Source organism: Halichoerus grypus, chromosome 11 (assembly GCF_964656455.1).
Source record: "Halichoerus grypus chromosome 11, mHalGry1.hap1.1, whole genome shotgun sequence".
NCBI classification, from domain to species: domain Eukaryota; kingdom Metazoa; phylum Chordata; class Mammalia; order Carnivora; family Phocidae; genus Halichoerus; species Halichoerus grypus.
Window position 1 is genome coordinate 92,020,273 of NC_135722.1, and position 22,154 is coordinate 92,042,426.

At 38.7% G+C, this 22,154-nt stretch overlaps 2 protein-coding genes across 3 annotated transcripts in view; both read left to right on the plus strand.

The window, feature by feature from the left end:
- LOC118555230 (olfactory receptor 8B3-like) overlaps positions 1-22,154 on the plus strand; it is a 238,155-nt gene that overhangs the window by 152,622 nt on the left and 63,379 nt on the right.
- LOC118555226 (olfactory receptor 8B8) lies at positions 2,777-12,658 on the plus strand. Of its 2 annotated transcripts, XM_078059184.1 has the most exons (2): positions 2,777-2,788; positions 11,738-12,658. In XM_078059184.1, the coding sequence occupies exons 1-2, from the start codon at positions 2,777-2,779 to the stop codon at positions 12,656-12,658; spliced, it is 933 nt and encodes a 310-aa protein (XP_077915310.1). The 2 variants fall into 2 exon arrangements, with proteins under 2 accessions (XP_077915310.1, XP_035979145.2); XM_036123252.2 differs by lacking the exon at positions 2,777-2,788 and having other exon boundaries at positions 11,711-12,658.

Consider the following 22,154-nt stretch of genomic DNA (forward strand, 5'->3'; position numbering starts at 1 on the left):
ACAGGCAATGTGAGGTTGAGGTTCTCTCAGTGGACAGTTTAGTAAGCAAATAGCATCACAAAAAATAGGAGTCAGGTCTTACCTCCCAGTGATTCCACATTCTCTTTAATCAGGATTGTGAAGTGGATGAATGAATTGAGAGCCCAAAACAACACATGGTTTGGATGGGGCTCACAATGATATGGAAAGAAAAGTAGAGAAGCAATAGAAGCAACATTTATCCAGCACATATTATGTACCAGGGTTTTAGGCACTAACAATATCTATCAGTAACTTTGGAGGTGGGGAATGAAACAGCTCAGAAATAATAATTTTCTTGCTGAAGAACTTCTGAGGCTCTAATCTTGGAAAAGATTATTGTGCCCCCAATAATGAGACTTACATGGTTTGAAACTTTATTTTTCAAGTTAATAAAAATTAATCTGAAGATAAAATAGCTTGTTCTAGATTTTTGATTGAAAAATTATGGAAATGATAATAGTTTAAGCTGAACTATCTTACCACCTGTCCCCCCAACCCCCCGTTTTTTCAGTCTCCAAAGTGCAGTCAGTCTTCACACAGGTGCTTTTCAAACTATAGGCTACAATTCAAAGGTGGCCCATGACAACAACACAGTGGTGCAGAACTCTTGGAAAATGTCAGGGACATCAGAAACAGAGGGAAGCACATAGCTATGAACTTGACCATCAGATCCCAGGAAGGTACCAGGCAGGTAGGGCCCCTGTGCAGGCAGTGGGGGACCTGTGAGCATGTGCTCTGCGTTTGTGTGTGCAAGTGATAATAAGCAATATTATTATTATATATAATTTATATATTATTATATATAAATATATTATATAAATATATAATTATATATATATAAATATATAACTGCTATATGTAGCAATGTATAATATTGCTGAGTGTGGGCATGCACAGCTGTCAGGATGGAATCCCAGGATAAGCAGAGTGAGGACACAATAGATTTAGGCAGCTGGTTCTGAGCAGGAAGTGTGTACAGTTCCAGTCTTGGGAGTATCTGTGCGAGGAGCAGGAGATGATTCTGTAAATAACATGGCAGGCTATGGGCCAGGACACTGGTAATTACAGGGAGATTTGACCTTGAATATGTCCTTGCTGGTAGAGGATGCAGAGATTGGGACTTTACCTGGGAATGGTACCAGTCTGCTGTCTCTGAGTAGGTGGAGCCCTGTGGTTTTATGCTGCCCTCTTCTTAATGAGGTGTGTGGGCAGAGAGAGTGCTGTGGGGCCAGGCCACCCATTTAATTGGTGTGGATTTGGTTTGATTTTTTAAAAAATGCATCAAAGGTCTGCATTTTGTTGTTTGGGGTAGGAATAGAGATCCAAAACTCAGTTAGGATTGCTTCCACTTATAGTATACTTTGTCCCAGGGATGTTTGGCTCTGGGCCCTGGATTTATTTCCCAAAACTACTCTGCATTTGGTACACATTTTATCTCCCTGACTTTGGTCTTTTTCTAGAATGTTTCAGTCTCATTGTTACAGTTTCCTTTTGGATCCAAAGTTCTGGAAAAGTTAGGGGATGCTTGGCAGAAAAGAAAATATTAGAAAGATCATGAACTTTGAAATTTGGAGGCAAGAAATCACCACTGGGGTTATAAAGGTTATTTGTGACCCAGTTTTCTTTTCTGGAAAAGTAGGAACATAGTATATTCTCCCAGAATTGCAAGGATTGATTAAGATATGGCATAAAGTGGGTTTCAAACTATGCAGTGGGGTATAAGTGTCAAGCTCTTGCTTTAAATGTGGGTTTTGAACTTACTGAGGCAGGGTGATAGGGGAGGCAGAAGTATTAGGAATACATTCTCAGGGAAGACTGATTATTTGTCAGGACTGTATCCCTTCCTTGGTCATATGGCAGAAGCTCCATCCAAAGGGAGGGAGTTGGGGACAGATAGTGCAAGGAGGGGGGTCTAAGAAAGTTATTTTTTAGGAGATATTGAAATTTGAAGTGTTTGTTTATGGCAAAACCATTCGGCCAACGTACAGAGAAACTACAAACTCAAAGAAAATGGATTATCAGTGGCTAAGAATTTGGCTACTAGATTAAGACAATTTGGATTTACTTCTTGGCCTGTCACTTCTGTGAATTCTAGAAAATTAGCAACTTCTGTAAAATTCAGTTTCTTCATTTGTAAAGTTAGTATAATTTTTATACTAAAATTAGTATAATAACAAGTAACAAGTAACAGTATAAGAATTGATTTCATTACGAATTAAATGAGATAGAGTATACACACAGTACAATGCCTGGCTTATAGTAAGCATCTAAGAAATGTTAACCATTCATATTAGTGCTGTAATTTGAAAAAGCTTGAGTCTTAAATATTTACTTGTTCCTAGCACACGTTAAAATTATATTTCATATATAATTATACATATATTATATATCAATTATATTTTAATGATGAGGCAACCAGCAGGAAGACAAAGAAGCTGATTCTGAGAGCATGTGAAGTATAGGTGCATATCCACCCCCCCAATTTTATATAAGTATATATAAAATCAAATACATACATGTAGATGGTTAGGTAAAGGATGCTAAAATAAGATTTCCATTTTATTTATTATTATTATTATTATTTTTAGAGAGAGTGACACATAGTAAGCATTTAAAATAGCAAGCATTTATACTTACAGTACAGGACGTAAGTATAAATTAGACAAATACATTTGGCAGCTATCAATTGTACAGAATGGGCTAATCTTAGCCAGTATGGAGTGACTATATGTTTATCTCCAGAGCTCCCTAGGGCATGGTACTAACCGTTAGCCAATCCTATTTTCATAGGTGTTTCCATAGGTAAACCACACATAAATGGTGTTTTATAACCATGGGTCACATCCTGTTTGGGCAGGATGTGACAGCTTGCCAACACTATCTAGTAATAATAATTGGATTATAATAATTCAATATAATAATAATAATAATTGCATCTGGTTTCAGCAGAGCCTGAGGGGTTTCAACAGTTCAGGCTGGTCACATACGTTGACTACACCTACAAGACCGCTCAGTATAAGAGTAGCAGACCTTGGACTTCTAGGTACCAAGAAGTTTCCCATATAGCTGGTGGTGGTTTAAGACCTGAAGACAAACTGCATGTTGTGTAACCCAGTGGTGGGAGGGCAAGAAAGCCTGTGCCAGAAATATCTGGACCCTTTCATTGCATACCCTTCTGCTACTGCAGTATTTTTTACTTGAGATAAAGCTGTTATTAGAGAATAAAGGTTTGAATCTTGGGAGTCCTTTTAGCAGTTGAATACTTAAGGCAATTAACAGTTAATTAACACAGCAATTGATGATATTGAAACCTTAGGAGTGAGTGGAATTACAGTTTGAGGAGATGAGAAAGGCGAGGTTGGAAATTTGAGGTACTTCAACATTTAATGATAGGCAGTGAAGAAGCCATCTGCTGTTCTGTACAAAACATCACCAGGTAAATAAGACAGGTTTTGATATTCCTTTGGACAGAAGAAGAAATCCCAGACTGAGAGACATTTTTAGTTTTCCAAGGCCACACAACTAGGTCTTTAGACTCCTAATCCTGGTTCCTTCACTCTATCACATTGCTTCTTGATTAAAACTAGTTTTTAGAGAAGTTCTCTAGAGAAACCTTTGAAAAATGCAAGAAAACATTACAGAGGTTTTGTGGCTTTCCTGACCAGACAAGAGGTTAAAAAATAGAGTCTTTGGCTTCCTACAGTTAGAATTTCTGAGACATTTCTGTCCAACAAGTTAAGTCTGTTGCTTCCTACAAAGTTGGTGAATCTTCATTTTTAGGATTTATTTTTTTTAAATCAATTGAGACATCTCCACTAATGCCTAGAATAACCCCCCTTCCATCAAACTGCCTTTAAATGAGGCCATGTTATCTCCTTGTATTTGTCCCCTCTAGCATGATCTTGGAACATGGCATGCCCTTAACACACCTTGAAATCATATATTTTACACTGCTAGTGTCAGTGTAATTTGCTTTTTATAGCACATATATTGCTGAGTTAAATGTCACTTAAAAATGGATTCCTATTTTAAGAGCCACAAACTGTGGGCTATGATGAAACTGAGCTCCGGGCAGCTCCCGACTTGGGAAGGCTCAGTAGCTCTTTCTGTCACTGAGTAACTTTCCTTTGCCAGTCTTCAATATGTTGGGAGCTTTCTTCTATTCTGTAAATATCTTGATCCTAGAGGTCACACCCAATAGGCACACATCACTTGGCATGACTGTCAGTTCAGCGTCAACATTAGTATATTTAAAATGTCAAAAATATTTACAGTTATATATAAACCAGTTATATATAACCTACATTATTTATTTTTTCAGAAAAGGGCTTACATAACTATTTATAGGACACTTCTAAGAAATTCCTTCAGTATTTGAAAAATAAATGTACCCCTGAATTGATCAGTTTTTCACATCTGGGCTTTTTTTTTTTTTTTAAAGATTTTATTTATTTTTTTGACAGAGAGAGAGATAACGAGAGCAGGGGGAGTGGGAGAGGGAGAAGCAGGCTTCCCGCCGAGCAGGGACCCCGATGCGGGGCTCGATCCCAGAACCCTGGGATCATGACCTGAGCCGAAGGCAGACGCTTAATGATTGAGCCACCCAGGTGCCCCGTCACATCTGGGCTTTTATTGAACTATATTTATATTTATTTCTACTGAACTTAGTAAGTATTAATGAACATTATACGTGTTCATCATTGTGTTCAATATTGGGTGTGTAAATTAAATAGCATTTCAACATGATTGTGCCTTGCAGTGGCTTGTAATATAGTTGGGGCTCAGAAAATTCACTCCTGAAGCAGTGGATGAACAGCAGAATCTGATCAAGTGGTTAAGAAAAGAAATAGAGGAATAAGGGCCCTGTGATACTTCAATTCACAATTACAATTGACCCCTGAACAACGCAGGAGTTAGGGGCACCAAATCCCATGAAGTAAAAAAATGTGTGTGTAACTTTTGACTCCCCCACAACTTAACTCATAGCCTACTGCTGACCAGAAGCCTTTACCGATAACATAAACAGTTGATTAACACATATTTTGTATATGTATCACATACTGTATCTTTACAATAAAGTAAGCTAGAGAAAAGAAAGTGTTATTAAGAAAATCAGAAGGAAAAGAAAGTACATTTATAGTACTGTACTGTGTGTACTGAAACAAATCCGTGTGGCCTGCAACATTTCAAACCCACATTGTTTGAGGGTCAACTGTACTTATTAAACGTTATGACAGTTGATCCTCAGAACAATCCTATATGTTAGGTGTCAATATCTCTGCTTATAGATGGGGTTCCTGAGACACAAACATGATAAGCTTATTCCGCCAGTGAGTGATGTGATCAGAACCCAGATCATCTGGCTACAAAGACTGCTCAAAACCACCACATTTGTCTTCACTGACACATTTACTAATGACTTCCTCACTTGTGTAGAAAGGTTCCATCCTTTACCTTTGACTTGTGGTTTCTGGGATCCTCTACTTACATGATTTCCCAATACACGTCTCCATGATCTCCCAAGCTCCCCTGTAGGGCTGATGGCCGTTCACTGACCATCCCTCTTAGATATACTTCTAGCACAGGACATTCGGGTTTAAATTCTAGCTCTTTATTTTCCCTCTTTATTTCCCTTTTTTCTGTGTCCTGGAATTGAAATCTTCATCACCTTTGATATTTGAACTTTCATCTCCATTCTCCACCCCCATGATCATTAATCTAGCAAATCCTGCTTATGCCTTCATCACTACAAATGCCTAGAGGTTCAAAAAGACTAGACTGTCTTAACTACGAGGTAAGTATGTTTGATTCTTTTGATTCAAGGAAATGTTCTTGTGTGGAGTAGCATAATAATAATACCTATTAACAGGATTTTTGTAAAAACTAATGAATTAATTGTGTAAAGCACTTAGCATAGTTCCTGACATGTAGTAAGCATTTAAAAAATGTAAAATATTAGTTCTAGCATTAATATTCTTGAATCCATTGGATGGTATTTTTAAGCATGCCAAATCTGTACTTTCTGAAGATTATTCATTTCCTATAAATGACATAATGTATGTAAAACTAGCTAGCTTGGTACATAGTGTTCACTGTGTGTTCATTACTGCCCTGCCCCCATATAGACCTCTCAGGTCTAGAGTCTAGGATTCTATGTTAAAAATGTATATTATTTATGTAGAGATTTATGTGTTAAGGAGGTGAAAATGCTTAATAAAATACATTGAGATTAAATATATGCAGAACCACATAACCCTTGATATTTGCTTTCTCAGAAGTTAACTGTGGCTATTTCAAACAAAGATCTTTCAGCTGCCATCTTTTCTCTTCAGTGAGGTTCTGTGTCTCTTCTTATAGAAGTGTCACTTGTGCGTGGACTCCTCTGTGTGTGGTGATGGTCAGTGTACTTGGGACCAGCATCGTGCCACCAGAAGTCTGAGGGTTAATGCATAAGAGACACTGTATTGCATTTACAGGTGACACGCATGGAATGACACAAATAGATTATAATGGAAAAAAAAAAGATGGAAAAAATAGAAATAAATAAATAAAGAAGCACTATATAGAGATTCAAGTTTTGGAAAGAGGGCAACTTTGCAACAAAAGAATACAGTTAAGAATAGTTCTTCCTACACTGCTTCCTGCTTGGGCTTCATCTGCTCTTCAAGGAACATGACTTTAGTGAAGCCCCAGTTGAGAAGATTTTGAAATGTAGTTCCCATGGCAACAGGCTCTGAGGTGACATAAATCCAAAGAAACTTTTCTTGGTTGTTCTATCATCCAAACAAGAATCCTCTAAGGCTCCTAGAGAAAAGTCAACTTTTAATGAAGCTTGGGTCTTCTTTGCTGTCTGTGCCCCATGGAGCTCTTTTCCTGTGGGTCTTATTTCAGGTTTGTAATAATGATTTATTTTCTTTAATTGTGAGTTGATTACAGTAGGAATGAGAGCAGGGATTGGGATTTATTGTAATCACCACAGCAGTGGCAAATTTCTAAGTGTAAGATTTGTGCTTGAGGCCTTGAGTGATTAAATATATATTCCTCGTGTGAAAGACAGGCAAGCAGTGGGAATGCACAAATGTCATCCAACACACACAAGAAGACATGAGCACACACACAGGACTGATATAGGAGTTGTAATTAGCTTGCCAAGTGTAGGACAGACAGCTGCCAAAGCAATTCTGATTACAAACCCACCACATGATGACTTCAGCTGCCCCATCCCCACCAAAATGTACCTTTCATCAATTGAGTGCTGTTTCAAATTTCATAGAGATATGTTTTTTTGGTTATAGAATTTGACTTCATTAAAAAAACAATTTCTGGAAGAAGGTGTGGAATGTGGATGATCCCCAACAAGTCCTTCATAGACTGTGTTGATGAATTTGTAAGATCTTTCCTGAGAACTGCTTGTGACAATCAAAGGTAGAACAAGCATTAGGACTGTGTGTGTTTGGGGAAGAGGAATTTTTGCCAAGACTAGAAATGGGCACAGAAAGAGAAGCATGGAAGCTGTGAAGGAAACCTCACCTGACGTCATAATTTGGCCTTTGTGGTACGGTTATTTGAAGAATAGGTCATTCATGGTGGAACAGGAAGTAGGGACAGGTGAAATACTCAAGGATCCTGATCCTGTTTGTGGATTAAGTTATGTTGGAGAGTTGGGTCTTAGATAAAGTTTTGAAGAAAAAACATTATTCCTGAATTTATCTTATTTCCAGCAATCAGCTCTCCTCTTCCTCCCTATATTTTTAGCTTTTCTCTTGCCCCTTTCAGGCTCATCTAGCTTTTAGAAGCTTTTTCTTCCCCTCATTCCCTCCCAAAATGATATATATTTTATGTATGTTTTATGTATATTTCCTATAACATTTATTGAGGTTCCTCCATATGTCAGCCTCTTTGCTAGGCTCTTCCATTTTATGATTTAATTTAACCTGCACAACAAACTTATGGACTATTATCATTATCCCCATTTTACAGATGAGGAAGGTTGAGAATATGAGATTAATAAATGTTTTATGAGCTGCTGCAAGCCAGGTTTGATATTTGGTTTTAAAGATATACACATGGATAAACCTAGTTCCTATCCACCACAGCTCATGGAAGTATATGGGTGATCACAAAGACAGCAAAACATCGTGAGGAGAGCGGCAGTAGATCTAAGGACAAGCTCCTATATGACTTTCTGGCTAATCTGCATGAGGGTATAAGCTGGTAATGATTTGATATCCTATTTCTTCTGGCATTTTGGCATTTTGCTCAGGCATACTCAAGACATACAAATTTTCCGAAACATGGAATTTCTGGTACTTGATAAATTTAGTGACTCTTATTTAGTTTCCTGACCTGGAATCAAACAGGTTTGGGTGAGGCTTCTTCCTCCCAGGTGGAGTAAGGCATATTTTGGTCAGACTTGCTCCAAATACTATCTTAGGAGCACCTTAGATGGGGTTTCCATAAAAAAGCTGTGCTGGGGACAAGGATTTGTGTGCATGTAGCTTATTTTTGGAAGTGACCTGAGGGAAGAGGAAGAGTGAAGCAGGGAAGGATGGGAAGCCAATCCAAGGTGGGCTATCGAGGTGTTTACCTTAATGGGAAATTCACAATCATTCCCTCTGAGGCCCCTTTGAGAATCAATGAAGAACAAAGCACCAGAGACACAGAAGAACAGAGCATTTATCCACTGACTCCCAAGGGGGGTTACCTCCTTCATACTTCCAGGTTTGCACATGCACCAGAGCGGTTGGGTGCATTCCGGCAGACAGCCTGTGTGTGGTGGCAGGGACATCTTAGGGCAGAAAGCAGGAGAAAGTGGTGCAGCTGGTGGATTGTGTTTTGAATGCAACTGCATGCAGCCAGCTGCCACGGCAACAGCAGAAGCCAAAAAGATAGGCTGAAATGAGGCAGAAACAATGTCTGACACAGAGAGCTTAGTGATGGGATGTGAACTCAGGGCCTTGTAAACATGTTCAGAGTGGACAGTAGATGACACCATGGCTATAAAAGGCAGGGGCCAGCCACATTATGTGATTGTAATGTGCTAAAACATTTAGAAAGGCCTTTTGCTCCATTTATCTCTTTCTCGTTCTGAAAGTCCATCCTTTGTCACTTTTCTTATTGTTGTGCTTTGAGTTAAAGCATCTTGCCTGAATTACAAGATAGAACATTGCCTGGAGGGACTATTGTATCAAGTCATTGACATCCAATAGCCTATTAGACTGATTGGTCTTCCTCAGCACACCTGATCATGTCATTCCCCTGGTCATGCCATTCCTCTGTTCAAAATGTTCCATGGATTCACACTGCATACACATGTCTTGGCATTTAAGTTTCTCCCCAATCTGACCCTGGGGTGCTGTTCCAGGTTTGACATCCAATTATGTCCTTTACTTGTACTCTGAATTGTAGTCAACCAAATCAAAGACCAGGTAGGCTTCTTCTGGATAGGCTAGAAAACCCCTCCAACTGGAGGAGTTAAAGATTCATGTTTTATTCCAGACTCTACTACCAACCAGCTTGTGACTGGTGGGCTTCAGTTTTTCTGTCTGGAAGACGTAGGGTAGGAGGGTTAGATCAGTGAATCCCAAACCTGGCTAAATATCCCAATCACTAGGGATAGATTTAGAAGAAAAAAACAGATTATAAAGTCTTACTTCTGGAGATTCTGATTTATTATGTTTATATTGGAGTAAGAGAATATGTACTTTTAATATGCACAGATTTATCTGACTCAGTTGTATAGCTAGATTTGTGAACCACAGGACTAGATTTTAATATTGTTTCAAATCTATGAGACCCCAAAAATGTGAATTAGCTGTCACTGAGCTCAAGCAAGACTCTAAGAGACTGGGGCACAGTGGGATAACTTCTGTCATGAGGGAGAGTTAGAAAATGAGCAAAGTAAGCAAAACAGGGAAACAAACGTTGGTGGGTCTGGTGGGAAGAAGAGGCGTCAAGCTACAAGGCCATGAGAGTCAGCATGAGGGCACTGAGAGCCTCCTGAAGGAGAGCTGACAGGATGGAGGACAGGGGCCATCAAGAATTCCAACAATTTAGCAATTTTGGAAAAATATGATCTTAACTGACAGGGTTTTCTCTTTACTGCCAAGCTCAAATTCCAAGAGATCACAGGGAGTTTCTGTTTCTCCTTGGACTAGATATCATGCAAATTCTGTGATAAACTGAAATTTAAGTAGTGTATGGAATGTCCTTCTCTGAACTTGAATAGCATTTTATTTTTACCTTTTCTGGATCTTATCATGTTTTTTCAGTAAAATAAGTTCGGTGTGTTTTAGCTTATCTTTTCCAGTAGATTGTCAGACCCCTGAGAGCAAGGACCCTGCTCATATATTTCATTATTTCCCACAGGAAGAGGTTAAACACAATTATTAAGAACAACAGATTTGGAGTAAGATGGACCTAGATTTCATATGGTCTTTGTAATTTAACATCTGGTGAATTACTGCATCTCTAAAATGGGAGTGATAAAACCTAGTTCAAAGGATTTGAGGGAGAATTAAAAGGAAGTATTGTATGTGAAATGGTATTGGATTCTGGCCTGCTGGAGTCAGTACAGAAGTGCTAGGACAGGAAGAATGTTTGGTATACATAGTAAGTGCTCAATTAATGGTAAGTTATCATTTTTGCACAATACTTTGCATTTTACTGAATAGATGTTAATTGGACAAATAAATAATGTTTCTAAAAGCCCATTCAAATATTATCAAGGGTACAAGAAAATATTCCTTTTTTTAAAAAGTTAGTTTCTAGGGTCAGACTTGCTCCAAATGCTATCTCAGGAGCACCTTAGATGGGGTCCCGAGGGATCCTCTGACTTTCTACTTCTAATCAGGTCCCCAGATCCTTAAATCCAGAATAAAACTGCTCAGTCTCCTGTCACCAGATGGCACGGGTCTCCCTTCTACAAACTGGGAAACAGCCTTAGGGCAAAGCCTCCATCAGGTATCACCCTCTTTAGCTCAGAACAAATTCTAAGGCAGTCCAAATTCTGATCCTTCAAACAGAACAGGAGCTAAAATGGTCTGTGCTTAGTTCCTTTACCTGTGTTAGCACCACACCCATTTATCTGTCTGAACAATTGTGGATAAGAATTGGACTGAAAGGTGCATCATTAGGGCTCTAGGCTGAAGGAGGGTGAGCGACTGAATCTGGGCTGAACTTTTCATAAGTCCCCAACCTCAGGTAGTAAAGGCTTTGGGAAAGACCACCTCCCTTTTCTGCGCTGTCTGGGGTGACCACGAGGTGGAAACTCCAGGCACAGTTGGGCTGGCTCCAACCTCTGAGAGGACTCTCTCCAGATATTGGCTCCAGGTTTTATAATCTTGAGCAGAAGTTGGAGTTGGAAGGACACAATAATGGACCAAAGTAAAGACACGGGAGACTCCTCAGCTCATCTTTGAGACCATTCTTCCTGGCAGCATCTGCCCTCACCATGGAGAAAGGTCCATCCTCCAGGGGGTGCTCCAGTGGAAGAGTCCTTAGGGGGCCATGAGAACAGACCCACAGGCATCTTGAGAGGCCTTTCTGCTGAAGTCCAAAATCTCTCTGTGTGGATCCAGTTCTCAAGAACGGGAGGTGACTGGGAGGAGAGAGGGGGGTCTCTGTCTCTGTTTCTCTCTTTTCTCTCTCTCTCCCCCTCTAAGAGACTCTTTCCTCTAGTTCCCACAGAATGCCTTTAATAAGAATGGGAGCTGAGAACTCCTCTGTGACAGAGTTTATCCTTGCAGGCCTAACCAACCAGCCGAGACTCCAGATCCCTCTCTTCTTCCTGTTTCTAGGTTCCTATGTGGTCACCATGGTGGGGAACCTGGGCCTGATAACCCTGATTGGGCTGAATTCTCACCTACACACCCCCATGTACTTTTTCCTCTTCAACTTGTCCTTCATAGATTTCTGCTATTCCACTGTTATCACGCCCAAGATGCTGATGAGTTTTGTCTTGAGAAAGAACATCATCTCCTATACAGGATGTATGACTCAGCTCTTCTTCTTTCTTTTCTTTGTCGTCTCTGAGTCCTTCATCCTGTCAGCAATGGCGTATGACCGGTATGCCGCCATCTGTAACCCACTGGTGTACACGGCCACCATGTCTCTTCAGGTCTGCTTACTCCTCCTGTTGGGTGTCTATGTGATGGGGTTTGCTGGGGCCATGGCCCACACAGCATGCATGGTAAGACTGACCTTCTGCGCCAACAATCTGGTTAACCACTACATGTGTGACATCCTTCCCCTTCTTGAGCGTTCTTGCACCAGCACCTATGTAAATGAGCTGGTAGTTTTTGTTGTTGTGGGCATCGATATTGGTGTGCCTACAGTTACCATCTTCATTTCTTATGCCCTCATCCTCTCCAGCATTCTCCGTATTCATTCTACCAAGGGCAGGTCCAAAGCCTTTAGCACCTGCAGCTCCCACATAATTGCGGTTTCTCTCTTCTTTGGGTCAGGGGCGTTTATGTACCTCAAACCATCCTCTCTTTTACCTATGAATCAGGGGAAAGTGTCCTCCTTGTTCTACACCATTGTTGTGCCCATGCTCAACCCGCTAATCTATAGCTTGAGGAATAAGGACGTCAAAGTTGCTCTGAAGAAAACATTGAGCAAAAAACCATTCTCTTGAGAAAGGGCTAATACTTAGGAAAGGGCCTTTTCCCCTTCCTTATATGATTCAGGTTCCATTGGTTACTTGGAAATTTTAACTCTTTCTCAAAGAAGTTCATCCTTACCATTTTATGCATCCTTTAATTTAAGAAGATTCTTAAAACTACAGGGTACTTACATTTAGTGGACCATAAGGATCATTTAATCAGTTCTCTCATATTTCTGAGAATAGATACAGGTTTATGTACCTTCTCCAAAGTCACTCAGTTATTCAGCAGCACAACTGTGACTAGGATATAGGCTTTTGATTTCTTTTCTTTTTTTTTTTAATTTAAGTTCAATTAGCCAACATATAGTACATCATTAGTTTTTGATGTAGTGTTCAATGATTCATTAGTTGTGCATAACACCCAGTGCTCATCAGTAGGCTTTTGATTTCTAATACTAGTTGCTTTCCACTATGGTTCACTTTCTTCCTTCATCAGCACTGGAAGATTTCATTTCAAATGTGAACTGATCTAGGATGTTAAGATCTGGTTCTTTCTACAGAAATTTCATGCAACTTTTCAAGGGCTAATTTTAAATACCACATTTTTGCAAAGAAGGTAGGAGGTATAAAACTTTGTTGAGATGGTCTTGGCTAAATGACCAAATTCTTGAAGAATTTTTCAGAGTACTTGGGGAAGTATGCTAGGACCCAGACAGCAGCAAGCATGGTACCTCCTAAGACAGCGGTGTGGAGCTTCAGGGACTTGGACTTTAAAGGATTTGGTCATGCTGGCTGGACGACCTTATAGAAAATGTCAAGGTTATGAAGTACAGGATTTGGGAATTTTTTAATACACAATCATTTCCTTGTTTCAAATTGTGCTTTTAAAACCTGAGTGGAGAAGTCTGAAGCTCAGGGGTCAGCTAAAAATCTGGAGAATATTTCAGAACCATAGAGGGGTCATTGTGTTACAAGCCAGTAATTAGGTTAGTACCACACAGCAGCCAGTCAGCAGAGAAAATGACCACTGACTGTTAATGGTACTGTATGTGACAGAGACTATGTGAGGTATTCTCTGTGTGCCTCTCTAGATCAACTCTCTGTTTCTTTGTACCTTACTTCAAGTTCAATGGATCTTGTCAATGGGCTCCCTGACCCTCTGGTTTCTTCTGGTTGGGTGAAGCCAATGGCAGCATCAGGAGAGGAAATCAGAGGACAAGTGGAGCACAATATTGTGATATTTATTTCCCCGATTTCCTTCCAGTGGGCTACAGTAACTGCTCAGCGGGGAGCCTGCTTCTCCCTCTCCCTCTGCCATTCCATTTGCCCCTCCCCCTGCTTGTGCTCTCTCTCTCTCAAATAAATAAATGAGTAAAATCTTTAAAAAAATACTCAGTGAAAGGAAGTCTTCCTTTACTCAATTTTCTGGTCCTTCTTTACCCTCTCCAGGGTCTGCCCCTGTTGCTTGTTGGTTATATGTTTTAAGACAGTCTTTCTATGCACAGTATTTGTGTTAGCCAAGATGCAACAGTGAGTTCCTCAGGTCAGAGGGCTGAAAGCTATCAGCAGAAGTGGGGAGGCAGAAGGGACAAAGGGACAAAAGCAGGGAAGGAATATGATTTGTTTTGCAGAACCAGCAGTTCCTGACAAGGAAATGCCAGGCTAGGTGTTTCCTCTGATAGCATAGGCCAGTCTGAGCTGGTTTGGAGCTCAGGACCCATGCAGAAGCCCCCCCAAGTTGTCCTGAAGTTACCTTTAACTCATTATAATACTAAGATCTCTTATGGGCAGAGTTTTCCACTGTATTTTGAACATATGATGTATGCACTAGCATGTTGACACGCCAGGCATGTGCAGTTGAACCAAAGTGCCTAAGTAATGGAATATGTATTAAGTTCCTTACTGTATATGCAAGATCCCTGTCCCTGCCCCTTAATCCACTGAATAAAAGCTTCCTGTACTAACCCCACAGGAAGACAGCGCTTTGAGAGCTATCTTCCTGTCCCCTTACTTGTAACAAGTAATAAAAAGTTCTTTGCTTTCAACACTTCCTTGAATTGTGTTCAATTCAGTGCACCCCAAGTGGTGAACCTCTTGAGTTCGGTTACACCTGCACATATGTACACAATCTTGTCTTTGTTTTCAGTCTATGAGCAGCTGCTTTAAAACATATCTACCAATGAAATCTAATTCGCAAAGGAGGGAATGAGGGGTTGTTACTGGATAAATAAATGAATAAAAAAGCAGGAAAGATGTATATGAAGGGTTGTGGGTAGCCAAAAAGAGGCAGAGAGAAAGACATGCTGTGAAAACAAGGGAGTGTTGGCTCTGGTTACATAAGTGTGTATCCAAGACACAGCTCACAGAATTTGTTTTTACTGATCTCTTGCTTCCAACTCGATTTTTATGATTGCATAAAATTCTAGTATATGGATGTATTATATCTCATTAACAATTTTCTACTACTGTATGTTATTTTTGTTTTCCCAAATTACAAACAATGATTAACAGACTTATTCAATAAGTCTTTGAGTTTTCCCCTAATTAGGATATATTTTTAGACAGGGAATTACTGAATGACATAAGATTATTGAATATTATTCCAAAATTCCTTCTTTAAAGTTTATCTCAATTTATACTCTCACTAGCAGTATAAACATATTCAGATGGCCTACTCTTGGCCAGATTCTGTACTAATAAGGGTGTCACTCATAAAAACTGATTACCTTTAATTTTGATAGTGGTGGTGTTTGTATTACTGTCTTCTTTTATATCTTTTATTCCTTTTTACTTCATAAACTACTTGTGGTATCTGAATGGATAAAGAAGAGAAAAACAGGAGCAAAACTGAGAATGTCTTCTTCTGCCTTCTTTTTCTTTCTTACATATTCCCTGTAGGGGAGGGAAATAATTTTCCCTCTATCCTTCTAGATTGTTGGCTGAGACTCCCCTGTGATAAAAGACTGATTAACAGAAGACAAAACAAACAGAACTTTAATAACATGTATACCTCCTATATACATGGGAGATACTCAGGAAAAATGGCCCAAGCCACCACCTTAAATACCATCTCCAGCTAAAGACAAAAGAAGACGTTGTGGGGGAGGGTTATCACTTATGGTAATCAGGCAAAGTCCAGTAAATGAAGGTATGGTTGTTATGCAGATTTAAATTGCTACTTTCTCCATTGATAACAGTTTCTAGAGATTTAGTCATCCCCCTCTTCTTGGTACAGAGGGGGAGACACCCTTACAAATGGAGATTTCCCTTATACATATAAATTTCCCTCACAAAGAGGCAACCTCTGCCCAGTTTCCAGAGTTTCTTCTATGTCTTTGTTTTCTTAAAAATAATCAGATTAAGATAATCCTTATGCCAAAGAGACATATTTTGGAGTGGCAAATTCTGCTCTACTTCACCCCTTTGTTTCTTAAATGGCTTTTTCTTGGCTTCATCATAACTCTGGTTATCTTTTTGATCCAAGGAAAGGAAGATACTCTGGAGCTTTCCCGTTGGGATAATCTATTGTGAGGTGTCTTTCTGGAGTATCTTTCTCCCACCTCTCTTCTCTTTCAATGCTCCTGCTCTTTGTTCTCATAGTACACTGCTCTTAACCCATTAAGTGTTGGTCAAAATGTAGGGCCACTGCTCATTTACTTTTCTGTATACACTTACACTACACATCAGACTGTAAGTTCTGTGCGAGCAGGGTCCCTGGTGTCCATTTTGATATATCCTCCACATTTAGTGGCTGTAGCAGAACCAGACTCTACATTAGATTTGTAAATCCCAACTTTCCACTCCTTTTTATGGTCAAGTATAGTGTTGTATAAAATGGTTGACTTAAGCAAACTCTAAATCACTATTTGATTGAACACTGGCTCTGAAAGCAATTTTATAAAATACCAATAATTGTGCATTCATTCTGTACTACTCTCCATTTTCACTCATATCCCAGAGACAACATACCAAAGAAAAAACTGTACAATGAAAAAAATGAATCATTCATGTATGTAGCTCCCATTTTCCCCCAAATAACAGACTAAGCCTAAAAGATTGTGTTCAAAAGCTAAATTAGAAAAAAAGTCACCAAGACCATAGCCTGATTCTTCCTTGTTGATTTTGCAGGGCACAATAGCGCTTTCCTTTTTCTTTACTGTCACAAATGAATATATTCCATATCCTGTCAGACTTACTTCTGGAGACATTTGACAATACAGTTTTTGGAACTTTGCAAGCTCCTAGTAGTTTTATTGAGGAAAATTACTACTTTTCCCTCTGTAATTAAAGTTGTGGAGAGATACTTTGAAACTATGAAATGTCTTGTTCATTTCTTCACACACCAGTTTTAGCATCCATTGATAATTCTTGCCTGAAACAATATTACTCTGATGGTTGAAAAGTGGAGATTTTCTCACTCCATGAACCCTTCAATATTGTTAGTTGGCACTTTGTCAGGAAGAACCTTTCTTTCTGTATTTATTTATTCATTCACTCATTCATCTGTTTATTCATTCATTCATCTGTTTATTCATTCATATTATTGTGGACTCATGAATTCCAATTTTATCTAATGGGTTATGATTCATTATTGTCATCGCTTATTTTGATGCTCAGTTTGTCCCTGATTTATCCAATGGGAGCCTCTTCATACTAGTTCCTATGTTCTTTTAATAATTCTCTATTAGATTTTGGGTACTTTGTTGCTTTATAGCAACAAAACAATATGTTTCAGGCTGATTTTGTACCTTCCCTGCCCCAGCATTGGTTCTATTTAGAGACAAATGGTGTTTAAACCAAAATATGAATGGTAGGTGGAATGAGCTGTACTTAGGTAATTCTGCAAGTAGGTATTTAATGAGAGAATATTCATGTTTATAAGATATTCATTTACATGTTTTTCCCTTGAGGATACCTGTGTGTACAAATGGTAGACCTGGTCTCTGTGAATGGGCCAATGCTCTGTGTCCAAAGTCCATTAGCCCTGAGTGTCATTGGTGGTCCCCTTCTCACTACTTTATACCAACTCGCATGACAACATCCTCAATGATTGGTGAAACCCCATGAAAGGAAGAAGTGGGGCCTGGAGTGAGAGGGGAAAAAAGTCCTGAGACTCTGTACACACAATTTGGTTTTGATGCCATTCAGTCTAGCTTCCTTAAAGACAGGACTCCTTGTCCCATTTGCTTCCTTCCTTCACATTGTATCTTGCTTGCAGTGACTACCCTTCCCTTTCATCCTCACTTTCCAAACTTGCATGACTTGAGAATGAAGGTGGACAAGAGTTTCACACTCAAGAGACTCATGTTCTTCAAACCCCAATAATGATATTATGGAAACTTTATGTCCTTTGGACTTTACATACACGTTCTCATTTAATCTTCTCTACCAGTTAAGGAACTTGCTTAAGATTGTACAGATAGTAAGTGGTGGAGTAAAGAATTGAATTTAGACTGTCTGATTCTAGAGCCCATACCCTTAACACTTGCTGCCTTCCAGAGGTTCAGTCTGTGTGTATAAGAAAAAGCACATATATTCGTCTTGTGTAATGTCTAAGTTCTTGCTGCCTTTGAGCTGGGTAAGTTCATACATTCACTTTCATTTAGAAAAATTTGCCAAAAAGATATGTCAAGAGAAAGACCCTAAAGATTTTTCTCCTTATTTACTGCATTGAACTAATAGGGTCAGTAATATAAATAAGTGTGGGACCTGCTGAACTCCTGTAATATGGATTGTGCAGTAATATATTTAGAAAATATTTATTTGAGGTTATATTCTAAACCTCAACCTGGTGATCTAACACATGCAGAGACTTTAATGCTTGGCAGATATAGAAAGTGCTAAATAAATGTTGAACAAATCCCTAGTGAGACCTTAAAATATTAAATTATGCAGTGTCAGAGGGAGAGGAAGAGAGAGTTCCAAGCAGACTCTGCTGAGCACAGAGCCCCACGTGGGGCTTGATCTCATGACCCTGAGATCATGAACTGAGCTGAAACCGAGTCAATTGCCTAACTAACTGAGCCACCCAGGTGCCCCTGCAATGTTTTGTTGTTAATTTAATTTTAAAAATAATTTTTCTTAAATTTGCAAAAGTAATGCTCAAGAACTATAGGAGTATTTAAGGTAGAGATAAGCAAAAGATAAAAAAAAAAAAAATCCATGATTCTACTACCTAGAGAAAACTAGTCCTAAGATTTTAGTGTATATTCTTTCAGAATATTTTTGTGTGTGTGTATAGCTGTGATGACTTAGACCATTTTGCAAAAACTATATATATACACACACATACTATATAAATATATATATATATAAATATATATATATATATATATATATATATTCTCTCTTTATATATTCTATATACTCTCTGCTGGTAACCTTATACTATATAAACATATATTTATATGTATATATACATACATAGAGACAGATGTGATCATGTTAAGTACAACTTTGTGACTTTATTTTTCATCCTGTAACATATTGTAAACAGCTTTTCATGTGATTAAATTTTCATCAAAATCATTATTTTCAATGACTATATTCATTGTATTTAAAGCTAAAAATCAGTGGAATGATGCAAAATGTTTCTGTTTGCTGTACAGAAAGACTTTGTTTCCTTCTTTCAAAGAGTTTTTTAACAGTGATATGTTCATCTGATGATCCTAAATTCCTTTTCTAAATTCTAAGAGTAGCTTTGTCTTTGATTTATTCTTAGTGTCAATTCTGCATATTCCTCCCACTACCTTAGTTCAGTTTTCCTGGTCTCCATCTTTTTCCTTCATCTTTTATCAAAAGTCCAACTCTAGACATTCTAGCCTCATTTATGCTTTATACTTCTCTTTCCCTAGGAAGGTAGTCTCTACATCCCAGGCGGGTAAATAAAGAAGCAACCCTATCTCTTCTCCTTTACCATCCCCACTCTAACCCAAAAGAAAGGGATAGTTTATAGGATTGATGAGAAATTGGGAGAATGAACTTATGTGGCTCAGTGTGGCTGAGCCTATGGCCCCTAGCCCCATTTCTGGTTAGGACAGGCACATTCTCAGGATTCCTATTCATCTCTTCCATCTGTAAACCTTCTCCTTCATAAGTACAAGAGAATACCAACTTTTGTCCAGCTTGGTTTAGACCTGTATTCATTAATTTAGTCTGTGATGTGCCATAAGGAATTATAAGGTCCTACTGTACATCCAAGCTGGGTCTTTCAACTTTATCAGCAATAAAGCTGGATTTTTTTTTCTGACTTTTATGTCTAATTTCTCAATTGATTCTGGAACCAGAAGTGGAAGAAAGATATTATTTATTATCACCACTAACCCTTTCCAACTATCTCCCATCCCTCCCTGCTATGTATACAATAATTCAAGTCTCAATATCATTTGCCATTCCCCAAATTTGCAGTGCTTTTTTCCCTCTAATGGCCTTTTAATTTCTTTTTGTGATTCCTTTTGCTCAGAATGTCCTCCTGATTTTCTCTGCTGGTAACCTTCTACTTATACTCAAGCCTAATAGCAATGCATTTCTAAAACCATATCATAAAACAGATTGTATATTTCCATAGTAACAATGTAATAATTAGAGAACGCTTCTGAATAAAGATCTAGCACAAAATAACCTGTTAAAAAAACCAAAGATATACTTTCTAGAATACCCTATAATGATTTTTTTTTAGGGGAAAATCATTTCCCAAGTTTTAAAAAGTGTGCAGAAAGCTATTCCATGTATTGATTTCATATGAAATTATCAAAAGCAATAAAGTGAAAATAGAGTCCATGAAAAACAGAACCCTACCATAACACTGCCCAATTTAAACAAATACTAGCTATTTAATCATTAATAAAAATAATCATTGTGTCATAAGCTTCCTTAGATGTTAAATATAATCCCTTTTTTAATTATTATTTTTTGCTATGGCCCACATTGCATTAAAAAAGCTGGCCAGATAATTCATGGAATACCTTTCTTTTTAGCCAGCAAAGAAGTTTATTATTCATTCTACTAAACAGTGTAATGAAGCTTATTAAAAAAGAGGAGTCATCGAAGAATTGAAAGTTTTAAAAACTTTGTGTAGGAGTATGAAGAATAATCTGTGGAACTGGAAATGTTTATTCATTTATCCTCAAACCATATCCGAACATTTCCATGAAAGGGGAAAAATCATTCAAAATAGAGCAAACCTTTGAGGGAGTCTGTTAGATCCCTCTAAGAAGGTGATTTTAGTAGATGTGTCTGCAGTCATCCTGGGGATAAGAGAAATTTGTCCCATAGCCTGAATGATTTCCCTGTCTCCACTCCCTGTCTACAGCTCCCTGAATGTCCAGTCCCTATTATACCAGCCACGGTTATTGACTGCAAACAGCAGAAGTTGATTCTGGTTAATTTTGGCAAAAGATGGAATTAACTGGCAAGAAATTGGGGGTAATTAACAGACTCTTAGAGGAGGCTGGGGAACCAGATTTTGGAGCCAGGCAGGGTCTAGGGGGAAGCCAGGTAGTGGAATCACAGCCAAGTTATACCACAGAACCATCTGGTTAGGCTGCATTGGTTGCTTCTATTGGCACCACGTTATCAATTGGTAGTTTTACTGTCTTTGTCTTTGCCAAAATGAAATGTAAGTTGTTCCTGTTTCTTTGTGTCACTTGTCCCAGACTTAGAGTCCTTCATGGAAACATCTGACTGGCTGAGTTCAGTCTTACGTTCTTTGGGGAAGTTTCACAGAAGGAGGCTGAGTCTGGTTCCAAACAAGGCTCACATAAGGGCAGATTCCCAAAATAAAAGGAGTACTAATGCTGGACAGTTAACATTTCTAGTTAGTTATGTACAAGTATCTGTTTATTTTGGGTATCTAGGTGTATATCTAGATTATATATTTGAAAGGGCAGGAATTGTGTCTGTTTTGATTGTTGCTTTATTCTTAGAGCAAAACACAGGCCCTAGAATGTGGCAAATGCTTTCTCTATATCTATTGGACCTTCTCTATTTCTACATTTCTTAAGTTATATCTCTAATTCATAGTTTTTTTTTCCTATGGCTGATGCTGACTTCCGGATAATTTCTTTAGATCTACCCTCCAGTGTACCTATTATCTCTTCACCTGTGTGTGATAGGCTGTCTCACACATTCATATTTGATTCTTTTAAAAATCTGCCCTGTCAATTTTGATGGGGTCTTCATTACACTTTCAATTGCTTTTTCTTTTTTTTTTTGAACACATGAAATAAATTATTTTGTATTCTGTCCCTGATAAGCCTAATAATTTTGCAGATCTGGTCCTGTAGCTTGTGGTTTATCATTAATGATGATTTTCATTCCTGGTGGCTTATTTTGTGTTTGGTTCGTGCTTTTCATTAAGAGTTCATGATCCCCAGGGGCGCCTGGGTGGCTCAGTTGGTTAAGCGACTGCCTTCGGCTCAGGTCATGATCCTGGAGTCCCAGGATCGAGTCCCGCATCAGGCTCCCTGCTCGGCAGGGAGTCTGCTTCTCCCTCTGACCCTCCTCCCTCTCATGCTCTCTGTCTCTC

What these genes read in the sequence shown, in the direction of transcription:
- LOC118555226 (XM_036123252.2), top strand. Translation starts at nt 11,711, where the DNA reads ATGCCTTTAATAAGAATGGGAGCTGAGAACTCCTCTGTGACAGAGTTT.